The sequence below is a fragment of the Dermochelys coriacea genome, chromosome 6, assembly GCF_009764565.3.
Source record: "Dermochelys coriacea isolate rDerCor1 chromosome 6, rDerCor1.pri.v4, whole genome shotgun sequence".
In the NCBI taxonomy this organism is placed as follows: domain Eukaryota; kingdom Metazoa; phylum Chordata; order Testudines; family Dermochelyidae; genus Dermochelys; species Dermochelys coriacea.
The window spans coordinates 122,251,869-122,277,662 of NC_050073.1; the positions used below are offsets into that span (position 1 = coordinate 122,251,869).

The following is a 25,794-nucleotide window of genomic DNA, read 5'->3' on the forward strand; positions in this document are numbered from 1 at the left end:
TCTCTGCGCTGAAAGGCAGAACTCTGGGGTCTGGTTTGTTTGTTGGACTTGCAAACCCCTCCCCAGCTTTGAAATACTTTAGTGACAGGACAGGTGGAAAGCGAGTACCCTCCCCGCCTCACACCTCCCACCCCTATCTCCTCCTGCCTTCTCTTGGTAGAGGTCTGTCTCCAGGCTGGCATAGCCAGTGATGTCACGGTGGCCCATAGTTTGAAATACAATGAACCCCATTTCCCAGCAGCCACTGCTGCTTCCTACAACTTCAAAACTTTAGTCAAGAAAGTGGTACCATTTACCCCAGCTTTGTGAACTTTCACGAGATTCCGCTTTGGCCTAAGACAAAAGTAAAGTAGCAAAAATGGGGATTTTTTCACCCAACTCTACTGTGGTGGTGTCCTGTGTTAGAGGAGAATGAAATAGCTAAGTTGGTAACACAGCTACGAACGGACTTGGTCTCTCCTTGTTCAAAAATGTACCAGGACATCCACGTGTTACCCATCTAGTCATTTCCATCCCTTCTTGCACCGCATCAGGACAGCCCAGTAGCAGAGTGGGGTGGAAATTCCACATTGTTGCTTCATTATTTTTGTTCTCCAGCCAAAGCAGATTCTACATTAAACCTTTGGGAGTTCTGTGTACAGGGGTGTGTGTGTGTGTGTGTGTGTATAATCTCTGTCTAATATACTGGCACAGGAGTTGCTCAAGAAAAGATAGAAGAAAAGCTCTCACTATGTCTGTACAGGAGCAGATCTGGAGCCAGATGCTGCATTCCTTGTGCAGACTTTTCTTTTCCGGAGTGGGAGTGGGGTGATCAGAGGTGGTGCTGAGTGTATTTCGTAGTACCATGCGTGCAGTAGGCATTGTTCTGGGTGCATCCGGCAGCAGTGGAAAGACTCCATGGGCGATGGATCAGGCCTCGGTTGTGTCTGCATCATTACCTGTTGAGTTGCATATCACCACCAGTGGCAAAAGACAGAGAAGCCGGAAGGCCTGAAGTGTGGATATACCATGGGAGAGAGCTGATTAAGGCCAGGTGGGTGGGTGCTAGCTACCGTCTGGTTGGTTAGGTGGGGGATGCTTGCTCTTCTGTCTCCCGCTGCTGCCGTCAGAGCAGAAAGCTGGTAATCCCTCCGAAGAGGAGTCTTCCTCTGAGTGGAGCCTGAAACTCAATCTCCCTGTTGGTCCACAGGGAGCTGTTATCTAATTGGAATGCGTGTAGAACAACACAGCTGCCTGCACTTTCTGGGAGCCTCATTGTTTCCAGGAGGATGGAGTCCAAGGGCCATGTCCTTCCTGAATCAGTAATTGGGAGCCAGAGCTATTGACCCTCCTCTTCCCTTCCTGACCGTGTGGAATTTAAAGAGCACGTTGACTCTCGCAGGGGGGGGGCGGCAATCACCTGGGAGTGGAGAGCTCTTCCCCCTACAGGGTGAAGAGATAGGGAGTGTGCAGGGTGGTATGTGCTCTGCTTAAGGAGCCGCTCCTTGAACAAAAGCCTCCCCAGCCTCCCTATCGTAAGCAAGTAAATTAGCTCCAGCTCTTGGGGTCAGGAAGTCAAGCCATTTAATAGAGGCCATAAAGGCTCCAAAGGGGGATGCTCCTGTTTGCTAGCCAAGTGCAATAATGCGATAAAGAGGAACCTTTTGAGAGCACAACCAGGACCAAATGTGAGAGGGATTCAGAGTCTGCATCTCAGGGACGTGTCGGGGGGGGGGGGGGGCTTTAGCAAATGAATTACACCAGGATCACGGCCAAGGCTATGTAGCACCCACCTGGGCTGGTTGCAGAGATGGACATGAGAACCCAGGTCCCAGCACCCCCAGAACTTGGGGGAGATTCAGATCTGCAGGCAGCTCTGAGCTCCGCAGCCAGCCCTTCTCAGTGTAAAGGGGCAAAGCAAAACTGGGTCCGCGCCACCCCACACTGGGGGAAGGCTGGGGCTGGAGTTAGCAGCTGTGATTTGTAGGTGGGGGCTGTGCTCCGGCCACAGCCAGCAGAAGCTCCGGCAGCCTCCCTAAAGCCAGGCAGTGTGTGCCCGGGGGCCTTGGGCTGGAACGTTCCCAGTGCCGGTCCGATGCATTCTCAGCAACAGGCTCCTGGCTGGAGCTGCCGGAGTCACGTTAGTCCCACGCTAGTGGGAGTTCTGCTGCTAAAGCCGCTCCTGCGTGCTGGGCTGAATCTACGCTGGGACGGGCAGCTTGTCTCTGGCCCAGAGCATGCGCCCTGGTGAGTAAGGAGCTGTAAAATGCCTGAGTGCTCCCCCGTGTGGGCTTCCTGAATCACACATCACAGCCTGGTAGGAGAGCAGCCCTTGCAAGGCCCTGGTCCCTGTGCCAGTTGATGGGAAATAGGGGAAGTCCCAGCCCCCGTGCATTGGCCAGCACAGCTACACCCAGTCCCTTACTCAGGGCTTCTGGTGAAAACACAATCCAGCCCTACGGAATCTGCTTCATGGAGTCCAAGGCCAGACGGGACCATTGTGATCATCCAATCTGACCTCCTGTATAGCCCAGGCCAGAGAACTGCCCCCGGATAGTTCCTGCCGCAGGGCTTTTGGAAAAACAGCCAACCTTGATTTAAAAATGGTCACCGATGAACAATCCACCATGATGCTTGGCAAATTGTTCCCCTGGTTAATTACACTCACCCTTAAAAATGTACGCCTTATTTCCAGTCTGAATTTATCTAGTTTCAACTTCCAGCCATTGGAATGATTTTGTGGTTTGCATTCGTTACCCAGAGGGGTATTCTGGGACCTGTCCAAATGTGTAGTAGATCACACCTGCTCCCTCTAGAGTCGAGATGGTAACATTATAAATCAGGGTGTTCTTCCGGCTGGTTTTCAGATGGGCCAATGTAGATCATGCCAGTGTCCATCAGGAAAATCCATGAAAACACAGAGGCAGGGGAGGCTAAATCATTTGAATTATGATCTTGGTTGAAAGCTGGCGAGTCTTTACTCACTCTGTAAGGTGAGGTCAACAGGAGTTTTGCTTGTGTAAGAGCTGAATATAGACTTCAGGGTTTGTTCCTCACTGGTCTGTATTTATTTAAAGCTGGTGGAACTTTACCCTCCTGGAAAGTCCTTTTGTTGAGTTTTTCGGGGTTGTTTCTAAGCGACCTAAACCAACAGTTCTCGATTTCCTCGCGAACTTGCAACAGGTCGGGAAATGTTTTCAAAAGCACCTATCAGCTAGGCCCAGATCCTCAAAGGCATTCAGGCACCTAACTCCCATTGAAATCAATGACTTCCCTGAGACTTAGGCTCCTAAGCCACCTAGGTGCTATTGAAAATGGGAATTAGAATCCTAAATCACTCAGGGGCTTTTGAAATTTCTACCCAAGGGCCCAAATCCAGCACCCATTGAAGCCAGGTGGACTCCACTGGGTGTTGGGTCAGGCTCCTCTTCATTATGAACTGATCTTGCCAGTGAATTAAGAGGTAACCTAGAGACAAAGTCCAAAGCCGAATTCAATCTCTCCCTGACTTCCTTAAACAGGGAACTTCAAGAGCCAGATTGTTTCGGAGTCACACTCTGCGTCCTGGTTTCCTGCTGTTCCGTGGGGGACGCACCCTTGCACAGGTGCATTGGCTGTTGTGCTGGCAGGCTCGAGTCAAAGCTGCACGTGTTTCCCATCCCTTCACGTGCAGGAGGGGCCTATCTATGGGGAGCCCGTCTAGCGGATTAAGGGGGGTGCCTACAACCTCCTTATGGTCTATGTGGGATGCAGGACAGAGCAGCTTCCAGCCCTAAATTAGCCAATAGCTGCATCCGCAGCAGCACGTACTGTAGTTCTTCCTTTATTCTGGGTAACCAGCTGTACTTGGTTTAGCTTTAGAAAGTGTCAGCAGGCGAGGTGCATTCATTCACCATTGTGCGCCTGGGTCTTTCTGCACCTCTAGGACACAATTATCCTCCAGGTCTGCACTGCACTGGGATGTTCTTCCCCCTCTCCGCATCCGACACATGTAAGGGGAGCAGAATGCCAGAGGCCAGGTTTGCCTGGTGGGTTAGAAAACTTTGCCTTTCTGCTCTGTGTGCGAGTGATATGGTGGTCAAGGGGCAAGCTGTAGTGGCACCAGCGGCATCTTCATTGCTTAGCACATGCTGTACAGCTGTGTACCCTGGGGAGGCAGTGTGGTCTAGTGGGTAAGGCCCTGTACTTGGAGTCAGGAGAGCTGGGTTCTGTTCTGAGCTCTGCCACTGCCCTGCTGGGTGACCTTGGGCAAGTCACATCATTTCTGTTTTCCTTCCTTCACTTTGGGGCAGGGATGTCTTGCTATGTGTCTGTGCAGTGCCTAGTACAACAGGGCTCTGATCTCAGTGGGGGCTTCTGGCTTCTCCTGTAATATAAATACCCGTCCCGTGGCTCCTCATCCAGCTTTGCCTTTTGCTTTCTGGCCAATCTAGGTGGCACCGACTTCAGCACAGTGAACCCCTGTTATGACGGCACTCATGCGTGTGACACGACTGCGCGGTGCCAGCCGGGCACCGGTCTGGATTACACCTGTGAGTGCACGGCCGGCTATCGGGGAGATGGCAGAGACTGTGTGGGTAAGTGGAGAACGCCGCTAGCGGCTGCTTGCCCGATTGCAGGCTCAATTCTGCAGGTCAGGTGTAGTGATCTACAATCCACCATCTTGTCTGTCTCGGTACGTCCTTACTGAATGGCCAAAGGGAGATTTATAATGATACTCGCATCGGATGAGCTCAAAGCAGGGTCAGTATTATGGTCATGGGGAAACTGAGGCACTCAGCAGGTATGGCCCTGATCCACGCAGGTATTTAGGTGCCTATCCACCTCTTTAGGCGCCCAAGTCTGCCATTTAGGTGCTACTGGCATTTCCAAAGCCACTGTTCAGCTGCCGCCTAACCCAGGAGGTGCCTAAATCCCCCAGGCTCCTAAGTTTCCACCATTTGGCATTTGCAAAGCTGTCTACTTACCAAGCTGTCTACTTGCCAATGCCACCTCCCAGCTAATGAGCTGCTCTGAGCTCAGCTCAAGCTGAAGCTTGTAGGCCCGAAGGATTCTCAAACCAGGCAGGGATCCTGTCTCACCAGCAGGGCCTGACCCCAGAGGCATGTTCTGAGTCTGCCTCAGACCCGACGCCTGTCAGGAAGAGGGCTGGAAGCAGGCCGCTGATATGAGGGGGTGCTCACAGCACCCGCACAAAGACTGCCAGTGCCCAGGGAAATGTAGGGTGGGTGGGAGAGTGTGAGCAGCAGACTAGGTCCTGGGTTGTGTTACCAGATGTGCCCATTACTTTGGGGTATGCTCATTTATTAGGAAAAAGAAAAGGAGTACTTGTGGCACCTTAGAGACTAACAAATTTATTTGAGCATAAGCTTTTGTGAGCTACAGCTCACTTCATCGGATGCATCGGATGCTGTAGCTCACGAAAGCTTATGCTCAAATAAAATTGTTAGTCTCTAAGGTGCCACAAGTACTCCTTTTCTTTTTGTGAATACAGACTAACATGGCTGCTACTCTGAAACCTGTCATTTATTAGGGTTACTCTTCTGGGGGGGCGGATTCTGTAATTCTATTAATGTACTGCTTATGTACTTGTGTCTTCATATGCAGCTCTACTCCTTCCTTCTGCACATCACCTCCCAATTGAGATACCCTGCAGGCCCTAGGTTCCCCGGGGCTGGGTTCCTCCAGCCCTAGAACTAGATGTGCACACACACTAACAGAGCAAGTCTGAGCAGAGCGGGTCAATTGGCACTCTCAAGCTGATCCCCTTATCTGTCCCTGGACTCAGTGGGCTGGATTAAGCAGCACTTTCAAGGCCACAGGTTTAACACATCCCTATCCCCCTTTCACCTCACAATTGTACTGATAGTACCACTTGATGAGCAAACCCCACAGTATTTTGGGGCACTACAGGGATCTTTAGCTTAGATAAAAGAAGCGTCGCGGCAGAGTAAATGGGGGAAGCTAAAACCACAAAAGAGTGAAGTTCAGAGAGAGAAGCAACCAGCTTAACCATGAAAGTTATTTATTGAATAATAGTGATCACTACACAAGGAGAGCTAAACCAACATAACGTACATTATTAAAGGTTAATACCTGAGGCAGAAAGGAAAACGGAGAGAAAGAGAGGGATCTCACCCACTCCAGAAGACTTGAAATTGGTCGGGGTTCCCAGGTGATGGTGGTAGCTCAGGGTCCTGAGGGCTGGAGACAGGCAGAGCTCCCAGCACGATCAGTCAGGAGAAGATGGATTCCCAGTGGAACTGAGGCATAGTTTGGATCTAAGCATCAGAACACTTACTTGAGCATAGGTAGGGGTGTTTAAAGAGAAAATACAGTGGTTCCAGGGAGAACACTAGATTTGTTTAGAGGTAAACTGATGACTCGAGGCTTTTCTTTAGGCTAGACAATAGGAGCTGATCACTCTTGGCTCTGGGTGGTGTTTTCTTCCAGGGAGCTCACACGGCAACTAGGCTGCTTCAGTATTTTGGGATGTCAATCAAGGATTTATTACTAGAATTGGTCTGATAACTGCTGAGCTGGGTGTGGGCAGGCGTAGGTTCATTAACATCTGGAGCAGGGATTCCCATGATGCAGTGCGTCCCCGCTTTTTCTGGTCCCAGAGTTCAGTGCCGTTCTCCGGTCTTCATTCTGTATGCTAATGGAGACGTCTTAATCTTGTCACCCTTGTCAGGAGGGGTCTAGGTGTGTCTCCCAACACCCTTCACTGCTCTCTGCAAGTTTCTTTCTCTGATGGGTTTTGGTTTAAACGAGGGGGGCGGGTGTCTTTCATGAGTCCGACAGGCTGGATACTGCACCCTGGTTCCCCCAGAACACAGAGCTGACTGGTATCAGCTGCCTCAACGACTGACCTGGCTCAGGGGCCTGTCTCCAGGAGCAGCTTTGCAGCAGAGGATGGTGCCCATCTCTGGCCCAACACCACACCAGTGGCCTAAGCGTCTGAGTCCTGCTCCTTTCCTGCCCCGATCCTTGGCATTTCCCCCCGGCTAGCTTTGGCAGCGCCCCCCTCAGCATGCTGGCTTCCCAGGATCCTTGTCAGAGGAGCCTCACTCGCCCCATGCGTTGTACAGAGAGCCTGGGTGCCTAGCTTGGGGCACAGAATACCTCAGGCTGCCGAGGGGGGAGGTGTTGCGGTGCTGCCGAGCGATGCCTATGTGCCTTGGAGGATCTGGGCCGGCGACTTGCCAAAAGCCACGTCGTAATGGAATAATACTTACCTAGTAGGGAGCATCCTTCGTCCATGCAGCTCCAAGCACTTTACGAAAGAAAGTCAGCAGCAGCAGTATTCACATTGAACAAACGGGGAAACTGAGGCAGGGAGGCACAATGACTTGCCCGTGGTGACTCTTCAGGCCAATAGAACGTAGGTCTCCTGACACCCAGGCCTGCACTCTATCCCCTGGGCCACGCTGCCTCCTTTGTGGGCCTGTGACAGAGGCGGGAATAGATTCCCTGAAGTCTAGTAGTGCTAGGGTTACCTGCTGAACTGGAATCCAAAGTTTCCGGGAGCTTGGTTGCGGGTTTTGGCCCAGCTCCAGGCTATAGCCCCGTCATCCTGCTCTAATTATGTTGAACATTTTTGGGGCGGGGGGTGGGGAAGTCTTCCAAGAACTTTGCTGGAAGGGAGGATATTATAGACACATGTTTGGAGGGAAGTGGGATATTCGGAGCCTGATTCTGCCCTCCATGACTGTCATGGAATTCGGGAGCAGCTTCACTGACGTCAGTGGGCTTACTCTGGTGTAAGTGAGGTCAGGCTCGGGCTCCGTGCGTTTGAGCCGAGCTGGTGTTTTTCTCAGACTGAGCTGATGTTTGTTAGTACAGGAAGAAGCTCATAGATCTGCTTCCCCTTAAAAACATCTGCAGACATTTCTCTCCCTCTTTATTGGTTCTTGTGGAGGGGGGCGAAACGTTCCCGCTGAAAAAGAGCCAAACCAGTGCTTAGGAAGGAAACATTTACACTCCTGATCAGCCGGTTTAAACGGAGACCCCTGCGCTGAGGCCCCCGGGAAGTGTTTAAAGCAAATGTTTTACCCATCCGTCTGTGTAACTGGATTCTTCTCTTCCTGCTCAGATGTCGACGAGTGTGCGGAGAGCCTCAGCAGATGTGGCCACCGCTCCGTGTGCGTCAACTCTCCAGGCAGCTACAGGTGCGAGTGCCCCGGTGGGTACCAGCTGGCTGTTGACAGACACACCTGCGTGCGTAAGTATCAAGCCCATTTGTGAGTCTCCCTCCACCCCCGCTACCCCAGCTGTACATTCCCTGCATGCTACAGCTCATGTCAGAGGCGTTTTTCCCAGGATCCTGCTCCCACTGGAGTCGGAGGGAGCTTTGCCATCGCCTGGCAGTTAATCGAGAGTTGGCCCCAAGCGCTCGCCGGGGCCCGTTCAGTTGGGGCAGGGGTGACCAACCAGTGTCTCCAGAGCCTCATGCGGCTCTTCGGAAGTTTAATATGCGGCTCCTTGTCTAGGCACCGACTCCGGGGCTGGAGCTACAGGTGCCAACTTTCCAATGTGCCGGGGGGTGCTCACTGCTCAACCCCTGGCTCTGCCCCCACTCCACCCCTTCCCGCCCCCTCCCCTGAGCCTGCTGTGCCCTTGCTCCTCCCCTTTTCCCCCCCAGAGCCTCCTGCATGCCACGAAACAGCTGATTAGGAAGTGCGGGGAGGTGCTGATTGGCGGGGCTGCTGGTGGGCGGGAGGAGCGGGGGGCGGGGGAGCTGATGTGGGGGGCTGCTGATGTATTACTGTGGCTCTTTGGCCATGTACATCGGTAAATTCTGGCTCCTTCTCAGGTTGGCCACCCCTGAGCTGGGGCCTAGCTGGGCCACCCTGATCAGCACTGCACTCTCATGAGCTGCCCCCGTTGATTGCCTGGGGACCACCCTTGTGAGCATTTGTTAATTACCGTGTGCAAGGGTGGTGGAGTTAGGGCTGGCGCTTTCCAAGGCGTTGGCCCGCACACAGAACCCTCTCCCCTGAGTTCGGGGCTGCTTTCACACAGGTAGCTCACCCGAGTGCTGCTAGTCCTCCATCACCTTCCAACAATGCCCCCTATGCACCCAGAAGGACAGACACATTCTCCCGCCACTCACTGCGGCTCAGCACCCTGCGTACCAAGGGGTGCGCCCCCCCCAGAAACCCTGCCGACACGCACAGCGGACCACAGCGCCAGTGAGGACCCAGTGATGCAGGCAGGGCTTTGCAGGGTGGCTGCTCGCACCTGGGCGAGGCTGACTTAGAGCTTGGACCCGGGTGCAACTCACCAGTCTAACCCTGCAATGAAGACAGGCCCAGGGAGGTGGGATGGGGCAAAAGTGGCCTTCCACCATCTTTCAGCCCACCTGATCCTGGCACAGGCCAACAGCGCAAGTTAAAGCAGCCTGAGGGCTTTAATGGCTTGTAATGCCCCTGTGAGGGCTGTAAAGCCAGTGGGCATCACCAGAGCTAAGCGCACTCTGTCCAGGCCCCCTCGCAGCCCTGCCAGGCCCTTCTGTGCTGTGGGAGTGGAAGCATAGAGCTGGCGATGCTGTGCCAGGACCTTACACATTTGCCCTGTGACACTGCGGTGGGATGGAGGGGGCTGGCTGGCTGCTGGTCGTTTATGTGACAATGTAAAATCCACTCCCACAGGGGAAGATGCTTTCCTTGTAGGGACTCTTGTTGGGTCTGTTCCTTTGAATGGCAGATGGGCCAGGGCTGGGTTCTCTCGCCGCTGTACCCAGCGCTCTGATGAGCCTGCCTACAATAGCACGTAGCCGATCTGCCACTGCCAGCAGCAAATATCTGCAACAATCGGTGATGGGACACTAGATGGGGAGGGCTCTGAGTGACTACAGAGAATTCTTTCCCAAGTGCCTGGCTGGGGGATCTCACCTACGAGCTCAGGGTCTAACTTAGGGGAGGGCAAATTAGGGCCCGGGCCGAATCCGGCCCATCAGGGCTTACAATCTGGCCCATGGGATTGCCAGCACCTTGGCGCAGCAGGGCTAAGGCAGGCAACCTGCCTGCCCTGGCCCTGTGCCGCTCCCAGAAGTGGCCGGCACAATGTCCCTGTGGCCCCTGGAGTGGGGGGCGGAGGGCTCCGTGTGCTGCCCTCACCTGCAGGCACTGCCCCCTCAGCTCCCATTGGCCTGGAACGGGGAAATGCGGCCAATGGGAGCTTGGGGGTGGTACCCGCAGGCAAGGGCAGCGTGGGGCAGAACTGCTTGCCCAACCCAACCCTCAGGAGCCACTGCTGGACACGCTGGCCACTTCTGGGAGCAACGCGGGGTCAGGGGAGGCAGGGAGCCTGCCTTAGCCCCACTGCACGCTGCTGCCATCCCGGAGCCACTCAAGGTAAGTGGCGCCAGGCTGGAGTCTGAATGTTGAACCCCTCGTGCACCCTGCACCCCAACCCTGTGACCTGAGCCCCTTCCTACACACCGCACTCCTTCCCGCACCCCAACCCCCTGCCCTGGCCCTGCATGCAATTTCCCCATTCAGATGTGGGCCTTGGGCCAAAAAGTTTACCCACCCCTGGTCTAATTGATCACCAGATTTTGACTCGGGAAGGAATTTCCCCCAGGTCAGATTGGCAGAGACCCTGGGGCTTTTTCACCTTCCCTTGCAGCGTGGGACATGGGTCACTTGCAAGTTTTAAACTAGTGTAAATGGTGGATTCTCTGTAACTTGAAGTCTTTAAACCATGATTTGAGGACGTCAGTAGCTCAGCCAGAGGTTAGGGGTCTATTCCAGGAGTGGGTGAGGTTCCGTGGTCAGACTAGATGATCACGATGCGCCCTTCTGGCCTTAAAGTCTAGGAGTCCGAGAGATCAGGCAGCCCCAGGCCATTCACAATCCTCATATCATGTTGTTCCCTTTCCAGCAATCCCCCCGCCGTCCAACCCCTGCGAAGATGGCAGCCACACCTGCGCTTCGACAGACCGCGCCCGCTGCGTTCACCACGGAGCCGGCTCATTCAGCTGTGTGTGTCTCGCGGGTTATACAGGCAACGGGCATAATTGCTCTGGTATGTATGCTCGGACTGGCTGGGTTCCCCGCCTACCTCGCTCCCTCTGGAGTGCTTCCCTGTCAGGACCACTGTTCTCTGCTTGGACCGTCAGGGGGAGATGCCAGTTTGGGTTGGTGATGACATGCTGCAAAATCCGGATCTGGACTCAACGTTCAGGGGATGTTGGCATGGCCCCATTCCAAAGAGAGAGGCCATTTGCAAAATTCAGCCGCGTTTCTGGGTTCAGATTGTGAACACCCCTAGAGGCCGGGGTCCTTTGGAGCTGAGGGGCTGTTCTGGGCCCATCTCTACATTGACTTCTCCCCATGTTAGCCTGAAGTCCCCAGGCATGTCCTAGCCCTTGTTGGGCTTCAGAACGTACAACCTGGGCAGGAGGAGGCAGGGTTACTGCGAGCCTTATGCCTGGTGGATTTTCCTCGCAAGTGGGCACCTTGCCAGGATCCAGCTCCTGTGTTCATTGATGCCACTGGGCATTGGGCCAGCGTCTTCAGCAGGAGCAGGACTGGATCCTCCTTTAGCCTCAGGACTGGGTTGTGGCTTTAGACCTAGAATCCTCTTCTGCCTTCTCATTGCCCCTGGGGAGAAGCGTGGGAATGGGGTAGCGATTTGCTGCTGGCTTGGACCAAGAGTAAATTATGGCAGTCCCAACCCCTGTGCCAACTTGGCTGTGCTGGCTGGTGAGTGGGTGGGACGAGCCAAGGCCCCGCCCACTCCCCAGCCCCGTGCTTCAGGGATGGAGCAAAAAGATGCTTAGTCCGGTCTAGTCCCGTGCCCGAGGACTGGAGATCCAGCGTAAGGAGGGATTTTATTCCCTTACACAGATGCATAGTCCAGGGTCTGAACTCGCAGCATTCCTCTCCACGAGCCCCTGCAGAGCATGGCCCGAGAGTCTGATACAACTGGGCTCAGCAAGGGCTGCCGTGATACGCATCACCACAGCCAGCTGTCGAGGGGATCAGTTTCTGCAGCATGGAGGGTTTGCAACCTGTTGATCGAGTCCATCCCTTGAGGCTCGGGTGATGCCCGCAGCCGGGGCCATGGACAGCCAAACCGCTCCCTGCAGAAGGGGGAAAGCCAGCGTCTTGGCGGAGGCCCTGAACATTCTTTTGCGGGGTGGGGGCTTCTCCTTTCCTCCCCTCCCCTTAGGCTCTGTCCTGCTCCACATCTGTATTTACTGTGTCGAATACATTTGCTGCTTTGCTGCAGCTGGAGGTGCCACTGGGGCAGCCGGGCAGCGAGAGCAGTGCCGACGGGTGCGCCCTGGGCTAGCCATCAGGGATGGGCAGAATGACCTTGTGCAGGAACCCAAACGCTCACACGTGCCTTGCACTTTCCTGATCCCGGTGTACTGCCCTAACACGACTAAGGAAAAGTATCAGTGAAACAGGCCGTAGGCCGTAGCTATATTCCTAGCTGCCGTGAAAACCGCTGGGATGGAACGCTGGCCTGCTTCCCGACACAGAGCTCTGTGCTGGGGACAACCGATAGCAACAGTATTGGTCAATTTCAACAGGGTTTTCAGTGCAGTCTGGGAGGAGAGGTAGATACGCTGGAGGGTAGGGATAAGATACAGAGGGCCCTAGACAAATTAGAGGTTTGGGCCAAACGAAATCTGATGAGGTTCAACAAGGACAAGTGCAGAGTCCTGCACTTAGGATGGAAGAATCCCATGCAACGCTACAGACTAGGGACCGAATGGCTTGGCAGCAGTTCTGCAGAAAAGGACCTAGGGATTACAGTGGACGAGAAGCTGCATATGAGTCAACAGTGTGCTGTTGTTGCCAAGAAGGCCAATGGCATTTAGGGCTGTATAAGTAGGGGCATTGCCAGCAGATCGAGGGACATGATTGATCCCCTCTGTTGGACATTGGTAAGGCCTCATCTGGAGTACTGTGTCCAGTTTTGGCCCCACGCTACAAGAAGGATGTGAAAAAATTGGAGAGAGTCCAGCGGAGGGCAACAAAAATGATTAGGGGACTGGAACACATGACTTATGAGGAGAGGGTTAGGGAACTGGGATTGTTTAGTCTGCGGAAGAGAAGAATGAGGGGGGATTTGATAGCTGCTTTCAACTGCTTGAAAGGGGGTTCCAAAGAGGATGGATCTAGACTGTGCTCGGTGGTGGCAGATGAGACCATTGCTCCTCGTTCTGTCAAGTTGCGGTGGGGGAGGCTTAGGTTGGATATTAGGAAAAACTTTTTCACTAGGAGGGTGGTGAAACACTGGAATGCGTTACCTAAGGAGGTGGTGGAATCTCCCTTCCCCACCCAAAGTCCCTCCCAGAGCCTGCACCCCAGACCTTCTCCCCCCACTCAAACTCCTACCCAGAGCCATAGGCAGGTGGGAGCAGAGTTTGCAGGGGGCGGGATCTCTGTGTTCTGGGCACCACCAAAATTTCTACAAACCTGCTGTCCCTGCACCAGATGTTTCCCCTTCGCCCCTTTCCCCTAGCTTCTTTTCCCACCCCTGCCTGGCATCTTTCCTTGCGTTAGCCCATAGCATCTACACGTTCCTTCCAGCTGGGCTGGGCCTCCCTCATGGCGCAGGGCATGTGCTTGCACTGTAGAGTGGCTAAAAAGTTGGACTAAGGGTTGGATGGGAAGTGGCAACCTTTGCCCCTTCTCTGGAGCAGGGAGGCTAAGCCATGTTGCTTTAACTCTCCCAAATACCAGCAAATCATGCAGCTGAACAGTTCTTTATCTCCATCCTTCCCGCTCCAGCTCCCGCCAAGCAAACTGGCCTCACCCAAGTCGTTAGATGGGCTTGGACACATGCTTCTGCCCCGATCTTTGCACAGTGGAGCAGTCGCGTGGGATGGCATTGGGAAGTCCATTCAGCAGCACGATTTCATCGCCACCTGTAACATTTTGCTGCCTTGGGTTGTGGAAGGGAGCGAGGGTGCAGGGTGCAGCCCAGATCACGGGAGACGTGTGCTGTGGGGTGCTCGCGCTACGGGAGCCCTGCCGTTGCACTGCGACTGATCAGAGAAGGGCGGGGCCCAGAATCTGGGTGGTTACTCTGCTGTTCAGAGGGTTCCAGCCCCTGCAGGAGGGGAGCGTTCGGGGGGGGGGGGAGCGAGGGGGCCTGGGAGGAGTGTGATAATTGGAGGCTCTAGGCAGTTCTTAGTGGGACCCACTGGCTACTAGAACTGATAGGCCCTAGTGCCGGGTGCGCTTTCCTCGCCGGCCTCTGAATCTGGGGCACAGGGCGCGTGCCAGCAGCCAGCTCAAGAGGTGACAGCTGCACCCACCCCAGGGTGTTCCTTGAGAGAGGCTGGTGATGCGTATCCTGAGTCCCCTGGGCGAGGGGAAGGGGGCACCCTGCGTACAGGAACCGGTTGCTGTGGCGTAGGGGCCAGCCCTGAGTCATCTGGACTAGCAGGGCCAGGCTAGGCCTCAGGCTGGATGTGTTGCCGGGGTTAGGGTGGTTCCGTCCCCCCAGTGCTCCAGCCTGCCAGGGTGGTGGGTGACCTAAAAGCCGAGGCTGAGCAATGCCAGCCGACAAGCAGAGTGCTGCAGCAAGGTCTCGGGCCCATAGCGTCTCACCGGCCCTACGCTCCTTTGGAGCCAGATTCCAGGCGCTGGTCACGATAAGGATTTGATCAGGCTGGGTGGTTGCACTGACCACCCCTGGCCACCCTCCAGCTGGCTGCTTTCGCCTTCTCATGGACGCTCGGTGCAGCCTGCGGGTGGGGCCATAGCTACACTGCGCCTCCACCATCTCCGAGCAAGAGCCAGCGTGGTTTCTCTCCACCACGGAGACTCTCTCCTTTGCTTTCATCCTCCCGCAGTGGCTGAGCGCAAGGTGAGCCCAGCCGCAGGCAGGTTAGCACTCTGGCGTAAAGAACGTGCTCCGGGGAGGGGTAGCTCAGTGATCTGAGCATTGGCCTGCTGAACCTAGGGTTGTGAGTTCAATCCTTGAGGGGGCCATTTAGGGATCTGGGGCAAAAATTGGGGATTGGGCCTGCTTTGAGCAGGGGGTGGGACTAGATGACCTCCTGAGATTCTATGATTCTACTGCAGATGTGGATGAATGCGCTGAAGGCAGATGTCACCAAGCCGCCGCGTGCTACAACTCGCCCGGCTCCTTTTCGTGCCGTTGTAAACCAGGCTACCAAGGGGATGGCTTCCACTGCACACCTGGTAAGGGCTCATGGGCTGAAGGCCTGATGCAGTATGAACGTCGGGACTGGCCCCTGCTTCTGCTGAGCATCATATAAACACTGCTCGCGTGGGACTGCTCCACTGGGGGGAGGCGGTGCGTGTCCAGACTGTGGCCCCGCCCCCATTCAGCCTCCTCCCCTCAAAGCCCCACCCACTCTCCATCACCGGCCCTGCTCGGCCCCCTCCTCAAGGCCCCCACCCGTTGGCCGCTCGCCCCTCAGGGGAGCAGGACGAGCTGGAGCAGGGTGTGGTGGCGGGGCCGCAGCCAAAGGACCCGCTCTTTTGGTGGCGGCGCGTTCCAAAGGCCGCGAGCCGGCTGTTTGTGGAGGCTTAGCCTCCCCTGGCCTCTTATACCCACCGGCTCTGACTGCTAGCCTCGTATTGGCTTCCCTCGTGCGGCCTGTTTTGTGTACTCTTGCCCAAGGCTGGACAAAAGTCACTGAACACATGAGCCTAGTTCTCTTTAGTTGAGCACACTGGCAACATGTATACCATGCTCCCCTTTCTATTGACTGCACTGCTAGAGGATAATTGCCTACTATTGCTACCAGAGGTGCGCCATTCGCTCCAATGGTAGAGGCCCTGCTGAAGGGCCCACGGTCAAACCCTGCTGATGCTGGGCAGAACAATTAATGAGCACGTTAATGGGCGGATTGTAATTTATAGCACCATTCATTGGCGTATGTACAGCACGAGTATGTACATGGCCAAAGCTTCTCTGTCTGGTTTGGCCAGTGTTCGCCATGGGGGGCAATATGAAAACAAGTACCCAAAATCTGGGCAAGTAAAGGAAGCTGGATTGCAAGGTGCGGGGGGAGGTGTCAAGTGGTTAGAGCAAGGGAGCAGCAGTTGCGACTCATGGGGTCTAGTCCCGACTCTGCCAGTGACGTGCTGTGCGGCCTTGGCTGATCACCTGACCTCTCTGTGTCTGTTTACCAATAGAAAGGGGATTGCACTATTTGCTTCCCATGCAAAGGGGCCTAAGGCTGGAGCACTGCCCTGAACAAGCTCAGAGAGGCCGGGGGGAAAGACTGTCCGTATAGGCAGTCGCACTAGTCCCCAGCCCCGCCCCTTCAGACTGTGGCCCCACCCTTCCCCCACCCCGCCAGAGCCCCAAGCCCCCCCACCACGACCAGAGGAGCCCTGAGTCCCAGCCCACCAGCCAGCCCAGAGTGCTAGCCAGCCCTGGCCCCAACCGGCCAGCCCAAGCACTGGCCCCAGCCACCCTGAGTCCAGGCTGCCGGCCACCCTTGCTCCTGCCCGCTTCGGGGGAGAGGCTGAGCAAGGGTGAGCAGAGGAGCAGCCTGGGCTGGGGCCACAGGGGAAGAGCGGGAGGCAGGAGTGGGGGGGTCTTGCGGTGGAGCATGGGCAGTGTCACGCCTGACTGTTTGGGGAGACTCTGCCTCCCCTGGCCTCGGCTCTCCAGGGCTGTCCACGAGTGTTTGATTTTTACCTCGGCCTCACCCGTTCCATTGTTGTGTCGGTTGCTCGCTATTGCGTGCCTGTGGGCAGAAGCCGCCCAGCGCCTGACGCCGTGTGAGCAGGAGCGCCTCTATCCAAAGCCCGCCCATGGGCTTGGAGGGATTTCCGCCCGCCCGGGGCTCCACAGACCCCAGTGCGACGCCGAGGGGCACTACAGGCCGCTGCAGTGCCACAGCAGCACTGGCTCTTGCTGGTGTGTGGACGGAGCTGGGCAGGAGATCGCTGGGAGCAGAAGCCCACCGGGCACCGCCCCGCCGCGCTGCAGGACATCGGGTGAGTGAGCCCTGCCCTGCTGAGGCCGCTGTGGGAACTGCCGGGGGCCCCTTTGCTGATCCGTAACACCGGTACCGAGGACACCCGCTTTTCAGCGTGCACAGCCATATCTAGTGTAAAATGCACCTGCGTTCCTGAGTACTACATAGCCCGAGCCCTGGGCACCTCTGCCTGCCCCATGGGGGGTGGAAATGCGGGAGGTGGTGCTGTAGATATATGAGCCCTGGCTTAGGGGCTGATGTTCAGGATTTGAGTCCTGTTCCCTCCCGCTCCTCCGCACGCATTTGCTGGCAGTGGAGCCCGGGCACTGGATTGGGCTCCAGGTGCCAAGGGTCTATTTCCAGCTCTGCCACTGAGCTTGCGTAACTCATTTTACCGCTTTCGATTGGAAGCTCTCTGGGGCAGGGACGGTCTCTCCCTAGGTATTTATACAGCACCTCGCACACTAGCTATTGTCATAATACTTGCTATTGTCATAATATACTAGAGCTGTGGGTGCACCACACCTCTTGGCATCAGGCCATAGCAGCCGGTGTATTAAGGTCCCTCTGATGAGAGTGAACAGAGATTGTTACTAATCTGTCTGCTGAGTAAGGCAAAGTAGGTGGGGCTGTGCTTGTCCCATGATGGAACAAGCCCCCCCTGCCCCCGCTGAAGTCCAAGCAGGCAGAATCAGGCACTCGGGCCCAGATGCTTAAGGATATTGTGGCACCTGACTCCCATTGAAATCTGTGGAAGCTAAGCACCTAAATCCCTTTGAGGTGCTGTGCCTCAGCCCTCTGTTGCTTTTGGGGAGGAAGAAGGTCACTGTGGAGCTTCCCAAATCAACGTGACCTTTTCTGTTTTCAGCTCCCCTTTGAGATCCCAGCCCCGCAAATCGGAGCCTTTTCTCGTACCGTTCCTGAGCTAAAGGCAAAGGCCCTTCCTAGGGAGGTTGTGAGATGCCCAGTGCTCACACCTGGGGTCAGAGCTGCATTGGTACACAAGGGATTTCTCCATTCTCCCTTCCATTCCCAGCCCCTCACTCTGCTTGCTGGCTGGTAATATTTTGCCCTTCTGGGCACGTGATCAGGGATGGCCCAGCTTACGATCAGCATCCCCCATTTCCAAATTGCACTCAGCTCAGTGGGTTGTGTAACTGGTGCCAAAAGCTGTTCAGAAAATAATTCAAACAGAAACCACCCCCCCTTCTTTAGCAGTAAGGCTATAGACTTTGCTTAGAAAAGTATTTAAAGGTTAAGCAAGAGTTCCCACTGTGTTCTGTATAAAACAGCCGGCCGTTCTCCAGGGCTTATCATTGGCTCAGACAGTTTCCAGAGCCCAGAGTCAAATAGCCAATTCCTGTACTTGACCCTGCTTCGGTCCTCAAAATGTATCTTCTCTTTACTGTACTAAATGCCACTGTCTCTTTTCATGGATACTGATTGCCAAGGCTGGCATTGTAGTGGTTAGAATGACCTGGGTTGGGAACCATGAGTAAATCCTTAAAGGGACACTGTCCCATTGAAAGCTATTATAAACCAGCCTGAAAATTCTTTAGATGGTTGCACATTTTCCATTAAGCTTGAATCAATTTTAATTATTTTGGGCACTAAACTTTTTTTAGTGTCATTGATGGGCCTGGTGCAGGAACGCCGGTGAGCCTTGCAAGGTGGAGCCTGTGCTTAGGGCTTGTGTGTGTTGTAAGGAGATTCTGGCCCTGCCCTCATCCGAACCTCTTACCCTTCGCTGTAGAGCCCACCCAGAGACCGCAGACGATGTGTGAACGCTGGAGGCAAAGCCTTCTTGAGCACTATGGTGGCAGGCCACGTGAAGACCAGTACGTACCCCAGTGTGATGCTCTGGGCAACTTTAACCCGCTGCAGTGTCATGGCAACAGTGGGTATTGTTGGTGCGTGGATGAAAGCGGCAGAGAGGTTCAAGGAACGAGATCGGAACCTGGCATTCCCCCTCCGTGTGAGTACACAATGATTTTCTGGGGGGGAATGGTGTATGACACAAAAGGCTTGCTGGGGCAAGGAAAACAGTCACACTGCTGCTAGTCTAATGCTCATAGATTCACTTGGGTCACAGCCAAGGGTCTATAGACATTGCAGATCAGAGGATATAACTAATTAAGGTCCTGATGCTGCAATGGGATCCAGATGTTTGTGCCCCGCTCCAAGTGCAGGATCAGGCCCTAAATCAATCATCAGGAAGCTGAGCTGTAATCCATCTAGCAATGATTCCAGTGTGATAGATTTCAAAAGTGGTGGGACCGGAGGAAGAACTCGGTGTAGCTTGAAAGCTGGTCTCTTTCCCACCAAGAGAAGGTGGTCCAATAAAAGATACGACCTCACCCACATTGTCTCTGTGCGTGCGTGCGCACGCTTGCCCACACACAGTCTTAGAGCTAGGTGGAAAATTCCCATCAAAACAGAGTTTTGACAAAGAAAATGGTGGTGGAGCGAGGGGCAAACGAGAGCGTCTGCCCCCCCCACGCACACTTCTCCAACTTGAACTCTGCTCAGAACAGCTGATCTTCCCCTTCCAGAGGTCACTGCATCTTTAAAGTCTCTCTGTGTGAGGTCCGGCAGGAATGTAATCTTTGTGTTTGACTGACAGGTCTCCCCAGCCTTGCTCCTCCCACTGTCCAGCCCTCTCCTCGTCCTGATGTGACTCCGCCCGCTGCAGGCACCTTCCTGCTGTATGCTCAGGGACAGCAAATAGGCTATTTACCGCTGAACGGCACAAGGCTTCAGAAGGAGATGGCAAAGACCCTGCTCTCATTGCATGTAAAGTATCTTCTTCAGAATGCGTTGAGTCCAGCAGCTCTGGCTTTAAAGGATGCATATTATGTCGTGACAAGTCGACACAGAATCTTTGCCTCGGGAGATGAGCTCTGTCTGTATAAGTAATGTATATGTATGTAACACCAGTACCCCGGGGAGAGGGGCTGGGTGATGGGGAATTGTCTAAGTTAAAAACAAACCCAATTCTCTTGCCAAAACTGTAGCAGACTAATCAATCGCAATGCGGCCTAGCCCCCACCAGAAGGAGACAGAGCACTACACCAAGCGGACATGGCTTACATGCTCCACCTGGCCAGGGAAGCATAGCTTGAGCTTGAGGTTTCCCAGTTGAGTTCTGTGTACAGGCCACCACTTATATTACCATGCCCCGTGTGTATTGTCAGAGCCGAGACTGAACCTCAGACCTCTGGCTCTGAATGTACGTGCTGCTACTTCCTGAGTTGAAAGACCCAGGTCTTGGAGATGAGGCTGTAGTAGACTCCTCAACCTTGATGTGGCACAGCCACCATTAGAGGGGCACAAAACACCTCACCCAGTGGGCCTGGCTTGTGTATCAAGATAATATTTTCAGTTTTGTCATCTCTCTCTCCTCTCTCTCCATCCGATAAAATAAAACCGGACTCTGAGGTGGTGAGGTTCCAACTACTAGAAAATAGGAGGCAAAAACGGTCAGTTACCCTACTGTATGAAACACAGCCCCTCCTCTTTCCCAGTCACTTGCCTCCACTGCCCCAGCAACATGGACAGCATTTGTCTCCCTCCTCTCAATGTTCCTGAGCTGCATTTTTGCACTCCTCCTCCCCAGTCTGTTTTAAAGACACTATCCACATCGTCACTCTGTAAATATCTCTTTTCAGGCCAAATAAGAGATTGCTCCAACAATACAAATGATTCAAAGGTAACATCCATTTGAGCTTTTGCTTCAGATACTCCGTTGAGAAAGTATTTGAACCTTTCCCCAGCCCCTTCTCCTTTTATATCTTTTTCTCCCTCCGCCTCTTCCTCTTCCCCCCACATTAGAGACAAGCCACTTACTCACACATCTCAAAAGGGGTTGAACAGGCAGACAGACACTAAGAATTGGGGCATGACCATCAAATCTATATCTTGGTGGAAAATATACTTGTGAACTATTCCCTCCTGAAAGCTTGAAGGGCATTACATGTGTTAGCTACAATCTTGTACAAGTCTCTGCTTGATCCCAGAGGTTTTTTTTAAAGCCCAGCTGGAGACAGACATGGGGCTTGGACATCTGTCTTAAATAAGAATTCCCAAAGATTTCAGTACAAACTCTTAGGCCGTGCAACTAACAAAATCTGGACAGTAACACACCAGTGCTTTAGCGCAGAAGGAAGCACTTCTACATTCTTCCAGCTTGAGTCTCTCATACCAAACAAAAGTCAGACAGAGCGGTTCAAATTCTCTGCTGACTGAAACACAACTTGGTAGAGCTGCAGCCACTTATGGCAGCACAGAATTTGGCCCCGCTGGTTGAATTAAAATATAACCACACATTTTGAACTTGGATGTCTTACAATCTTATTCCCGCACACAGAAAGGTTGCTTGTGTTAGCCAACTTATACCCAGCAGAACTAAAGTGACAAACCTCAAGCTACGGCTAGAACACCGAGCCAGGCATGCAGGATTGCCTGCGTCAACTCTGCCTCCCATCAGCTGCAGCCATGACCTTTGCAGTGGAGGAGAATAAGTAAAAATAATTTATATTTATTATTATATATATATATATATATATATATATATATTAATTTATATATATATATATTATTATTAACAGGGTTCCATAGTGGTTGGACTAGATTATGATTGTCGGGAAAAAATGGTCTATTGGACAGACGTTGCTGGTCGGACAGTTAACCGAGCAAGTTTAGAACCAGGGGCTGAACCTGAAACCATTATTAACTCAGGTAAATCACCGTTTCCTTGGGATTGAATATGGCTGGTTTGAGCACAGACACTGAAGCTGTTGTCCACATAGCAGAATCACAGTGGGGCTGGGAATGAGGAATTTTTGAGCTCTAATCCCAGCTTTGACGCGGTCACTCTCTATAACCTTTGGCAAGCCATTATCTGCCTGGCTTTTCCAATTAGGCATCACAAATTATGATAGATTCCGGGGAGGAGAAGTATGATTACCTAGCAAGATGGAACAACAGGGATAATAGTAAACCGCCAGACAGGGGTACAGGGAGGATTAATTACATTATATAACAACATTTAAAGTATTACAGTAGAACCTGAGTTACCAACACCAGAGTTACAAACTGACCAGTCAACCACACACCTCATTTGGAAGCAGAAGTACGCAATCAGTCAGCAGCAGAGACTGGGGGAAGGGGAAAAAAAAAAGCAAATACAGTACAGTGCTGTGTTAAATGTAAACTACTAAAAAAAATCAAGGGAAAAGAGCATTTTTCTTCTGCAAAGTAACGTTTCAAAGCTGTATTAACTCCATGTTCAGCTGTAAATTTTTGAAAGAACCAGGATGTTTTGTTCAGAGTTACGAACAACCTCCATGACGAGGTGTTCGTAACCTTGATGTTCTACTGTACATAAATGCCAAGTATGAGCATGAAATACTCCCTTGCACTATACTGACAGTGCTCCTTTCTGCATATCCTTCCAGGCCTGATGAGTCCCGAAGGACTCACCATCGACCACTTCCGCAGAACCATGTTTTGGACAGATAGCGGCCTGGACAAAATTGAGCGTGCAAGAGTGGATGGTTCTGAGCGCCGAGTTCTGTTTGATGCAGACCTTGTGAATCCTCGTGCAATCGCTGTGGATGCAATCAGAGGGTAAATGGCAGCACTGTACCCATGCTTTGTAAAAGGCTGTATTCTTACAGACCTTTGTGTCATTATGTTCGTATGGTGGGTTGGAATGAAATGAGATTCACCTACAGGGCAACTGACCACAATGCTGGACCTAGGAGCTGCATTTTCAGTGTTAAGTCAGACCCATAATGCACCACTGCAATAGTGGAAGCTGTGGTGTAGACAAGTCTCAGAGCAGGGTTAGACAAACCTGCTAGTAAATACGTTGGCATCCTGGCTACCCTATTGGAAAAGCACCGGTGGCTAAGTGATCTGAATTTTCCTCGTGTACCTGCTGCCCCCTACCGTAATTTATTAATCAGTTACTGGCCTGAGACAAAACTTTTTGTGCTCTAGATAATATGAGTAAATGCTACCTAGCTGCAAATCAAGTAATAGGGGTAATGGCTGGCACGATAGACATTTCTCTCATGTGCACACGCTCCAGCTAGTTATTTCCTTAAGGGTGTGTAGGAAGGAAGCTCTCAAAATCGCAACAGTCAGAGCGTGAAACACTTTTGCCCTATGCATTGTCCCCTTTTATTTACTAATTTAGTATTTGGCTAAATTTGCCAATTATATTCTGTGTTCAGATTTAAAATATTATTGAAAGGTTTGAATCTTGTACAAATTTGGAACACAGGTTTATGAAGATTGTTATAACACCCCAGGTATGTACAGTTGCTATCTAGAAAGTTAATGGGACTGGCCCTAATCACAGAAGAAAATCTTTAATCTAATCATTGCAAATGATTGGAGCTTGTTCAGCTTTCCTTTTACGGACTTTCAAATCAGCTAATCTGTTCCAGAAAGCAGACTGAGAGGTCTGGGACTTTTCTGATAGTTATTGCAATTCTGTTTTTGTTTTTTTTTGTTTTTTTTAAATTGGTTCACCTACTGTGAATCCTTACTGAGGTTTGCTAATTGGTTCCCTCACAGCAACCTTTATTGGACTGACTGGAATCGTGAAGCACCTAAAATTGAAACCTCAACCGTAGATGGAGCGAACAGGAGGATTCTGGTGAATAAGGACATCGGCTTACCAAATGGCTTGACTTTTGACCCTTTCTCCAAACTGATTTGCTGGGCAGACGCAGGTATCTTAAGATAAGACAGATTGAAACATACTGGAAACAAAGGACAGCTATAAAAATTCTCCTTACACTTCCTCACCTCCCATCATTCCCATTATAACAAACAAACAGACTTTTTTTCACGCATTGCCTGTCTAAATATGACAAATTTTAGATTGAAAAGGCAAAAAATACTTTACTGACTTCTGAAAAGATCCTACTGAATAAGACTGTCTTGCTGAGGCTGAGTAAGTGTGTTAGCTGGCCTCTGTCAGCTAAAACATTGTTGGACGATATTCCTCTACCATGCATTAGGGTTATGTATGTGAATAAAGTTTGGATGTCTTCACAGGTTAAGTGGGCATAGGGCAGACCAGCTTTAGAGCCACTGGCAGAGGGCAGTATACAGAACAAAAGCTTCCACCTTCAAGCAGTAGAATGTAGAAACTCAACATGGATAGGAGATTTTTATTTGTAAAGGAAAGGTGAAATAATTAACTTCTAAAATTGGAACGCCCCTCTATAGTTTCTACAAAAGCGTTCCTTGTTTGGATTTCTCCACAGTTCTTTTCATGCTGTTTTGACTGTCATGAATATTAATGTGGAATTGTAACATTTAACACACAACTAGTACTTCATCACAAGAACGTATTGGCTGCTTTACACAAATGGATATTTTCAGTACCGATACAGTATCGAAGGAGAATGCATGTGTAGATGCATTTTGTACTGAGATATGTTTAGGACTGAGTTTAGAGTCCACATTGGTCTTTCAGTGAATGACAGATTGAAGAACTGAGCCTCTGTACAGAGATGCACAGACAAAGTACCCTATATACTCATTCATTAGCCTGTTTGTTTGTAAGCCAATCCCCCCAAGATGAATAGGTAAAAATGGCAAAAACTGTATGACCTTTTCATTTCAGGGTGTGGTAAACTTTGGCTCCTGGCCTGTCAGGGTAAGCCGCTACTGGGTCAGGACATTTTGTTTACCTGGAGTGTTCGCAAGCACAGAGCCTCTCTGCTCTCAGTGGCTGCAGTTTGCCATTCCCATCCAATTGCAGCTGTGGGAAGCGGTGTGGGCCGAGGAACATGCTGGCCACCATATCCCGCAACTCCTATGGGCTGGGAACAGCGAACCATGGCCACTGGGAGCTGAGGGGCTCTGTGCCTGCCAACGTGCCAGGTAAACAAAACGATAGTGTTAGATATTCAATAGAGCTTAAAATCGTCAAACTTTGGTGTAGACCCATCAATAAGCTAACCCCTCCTCTTTAATGCTTCACTTTTTAACCAAAAAAATTTGACTTATGAACAAGTATATATGGTAAATGCTTTCCTTTACATCCCTATAGTGGATTGAGTAGAGGTGCATGCATATGTACCCAGTCAAACTGGGAATGCCATTTCAGTGACTAAACTCCCAGTACAGAATCAATTCCTCTAGGAAACCAAAATTCTAGTCATCCTCAATTATGTGGATTTTCACATTCTTTAGAAGGAAGGGACCTAGGATACAAGTTTACTGTTCTGATTATCAATTTCTAGCCTGAGTAAAATTCCATGGAAAATACAGTATTTCTTGCCTGATTTAAATGTTTTATTTCTAAAAGGTACCAAAAAGCTGGAGTGCACGTTACCAGACGGAACACAAAGGCGCGTCATCCAGAATAACCTCAACTATCCCTTCAGCATTGTTAGTTATGCCAATCACTTTTATCACACTGACTGGAGAAGGTAGGCTAGTAACTATTACACCCTCGATGGTCACCTAACTATTTAAAGGGCAAAACGCCAGCATGTCATATTTAAGCAGCAAGCCAGCCTATTCTAAGAGTTGTATTAACAACAGTTATGGCATGGTTTGGGAATTTTCTCAGCCTGAGGTTTTCTGTTCCATAGCAATTGTTCAGCCTACACTGACTAATGGAAAACAAGAACCTGATAGTCTAGTGAGTTAACAAGTTTCCTTGGTACTACAGACAGGGGTTTTCAACTGAATTTTAGTTATACAAGTTAGTCATTTTCACAGAAACCATTTGTGTCAAATAGACTGCAAAATCAACCCCATATTCTTCAAGCCAGTTCTGCTTAGTAGTCCTTTTAATGGAGGCCTGAATGTAAAATGTGCTTCGCATTAAAAGCAGTGTACAAAAGGTATAA

General features: G+C 51.8%; 1 protein-coding gene across 2 annotated transcripts in view; it reads left to right on the forward strand.

Moving 5' to 3' along the window:
* Window positions 1-25,794, forward strand: part of NID2 (nidogen 2) — a 54,118-nt gene that overhangs the window by 27,002 nt on the left and 1,322 nt on the right. For both annotated transcript variants that reach the window (XM_038404885.2, XM_038404886.2), the window contains exons 9-19: window positions 4,413-4,556; window positions 8,075-8,203; window positions 10,867-11,010; window positions 15,036-15,155; window positions 16,689-16,931; window positions 18,666-18,887; window positions 19,536-19,705; window positions 21,520-21,649; window positions 22,369-22,540; window positions 23,498-23,655; window positions 25,245-25,368. In XM_038404885.2, the coding sequence (XP_038260813.1) occupies window positions 4,413-4,556; window positions 8,075-8,203; window positions 10,867-11,010; window positions 15,036-15,155; window positions 16,689-16,931; window positions 18,666-18,887; window positions 19,536-19,705; window positions 21,520-21,649; window positions 22,369-22,540; window positions 23,498-23,655; window positions 25,245-25,368 (1,756 nt within the window). The remainder of the gene's footprint in view (window positions 1-4,412; window positions 4,557-8,074; window positions 8,204-10,866; window positions 11,011-15,035; window positions 15,156-16,688; window positions 16,932-18,665; window positions 18,888-19,535; window positions 19,706-21,519; window positions 21,650-22,368; window positions 22,541-23,497; window positions 23,656-25,244; window positions 25,369-25,794) is intronic.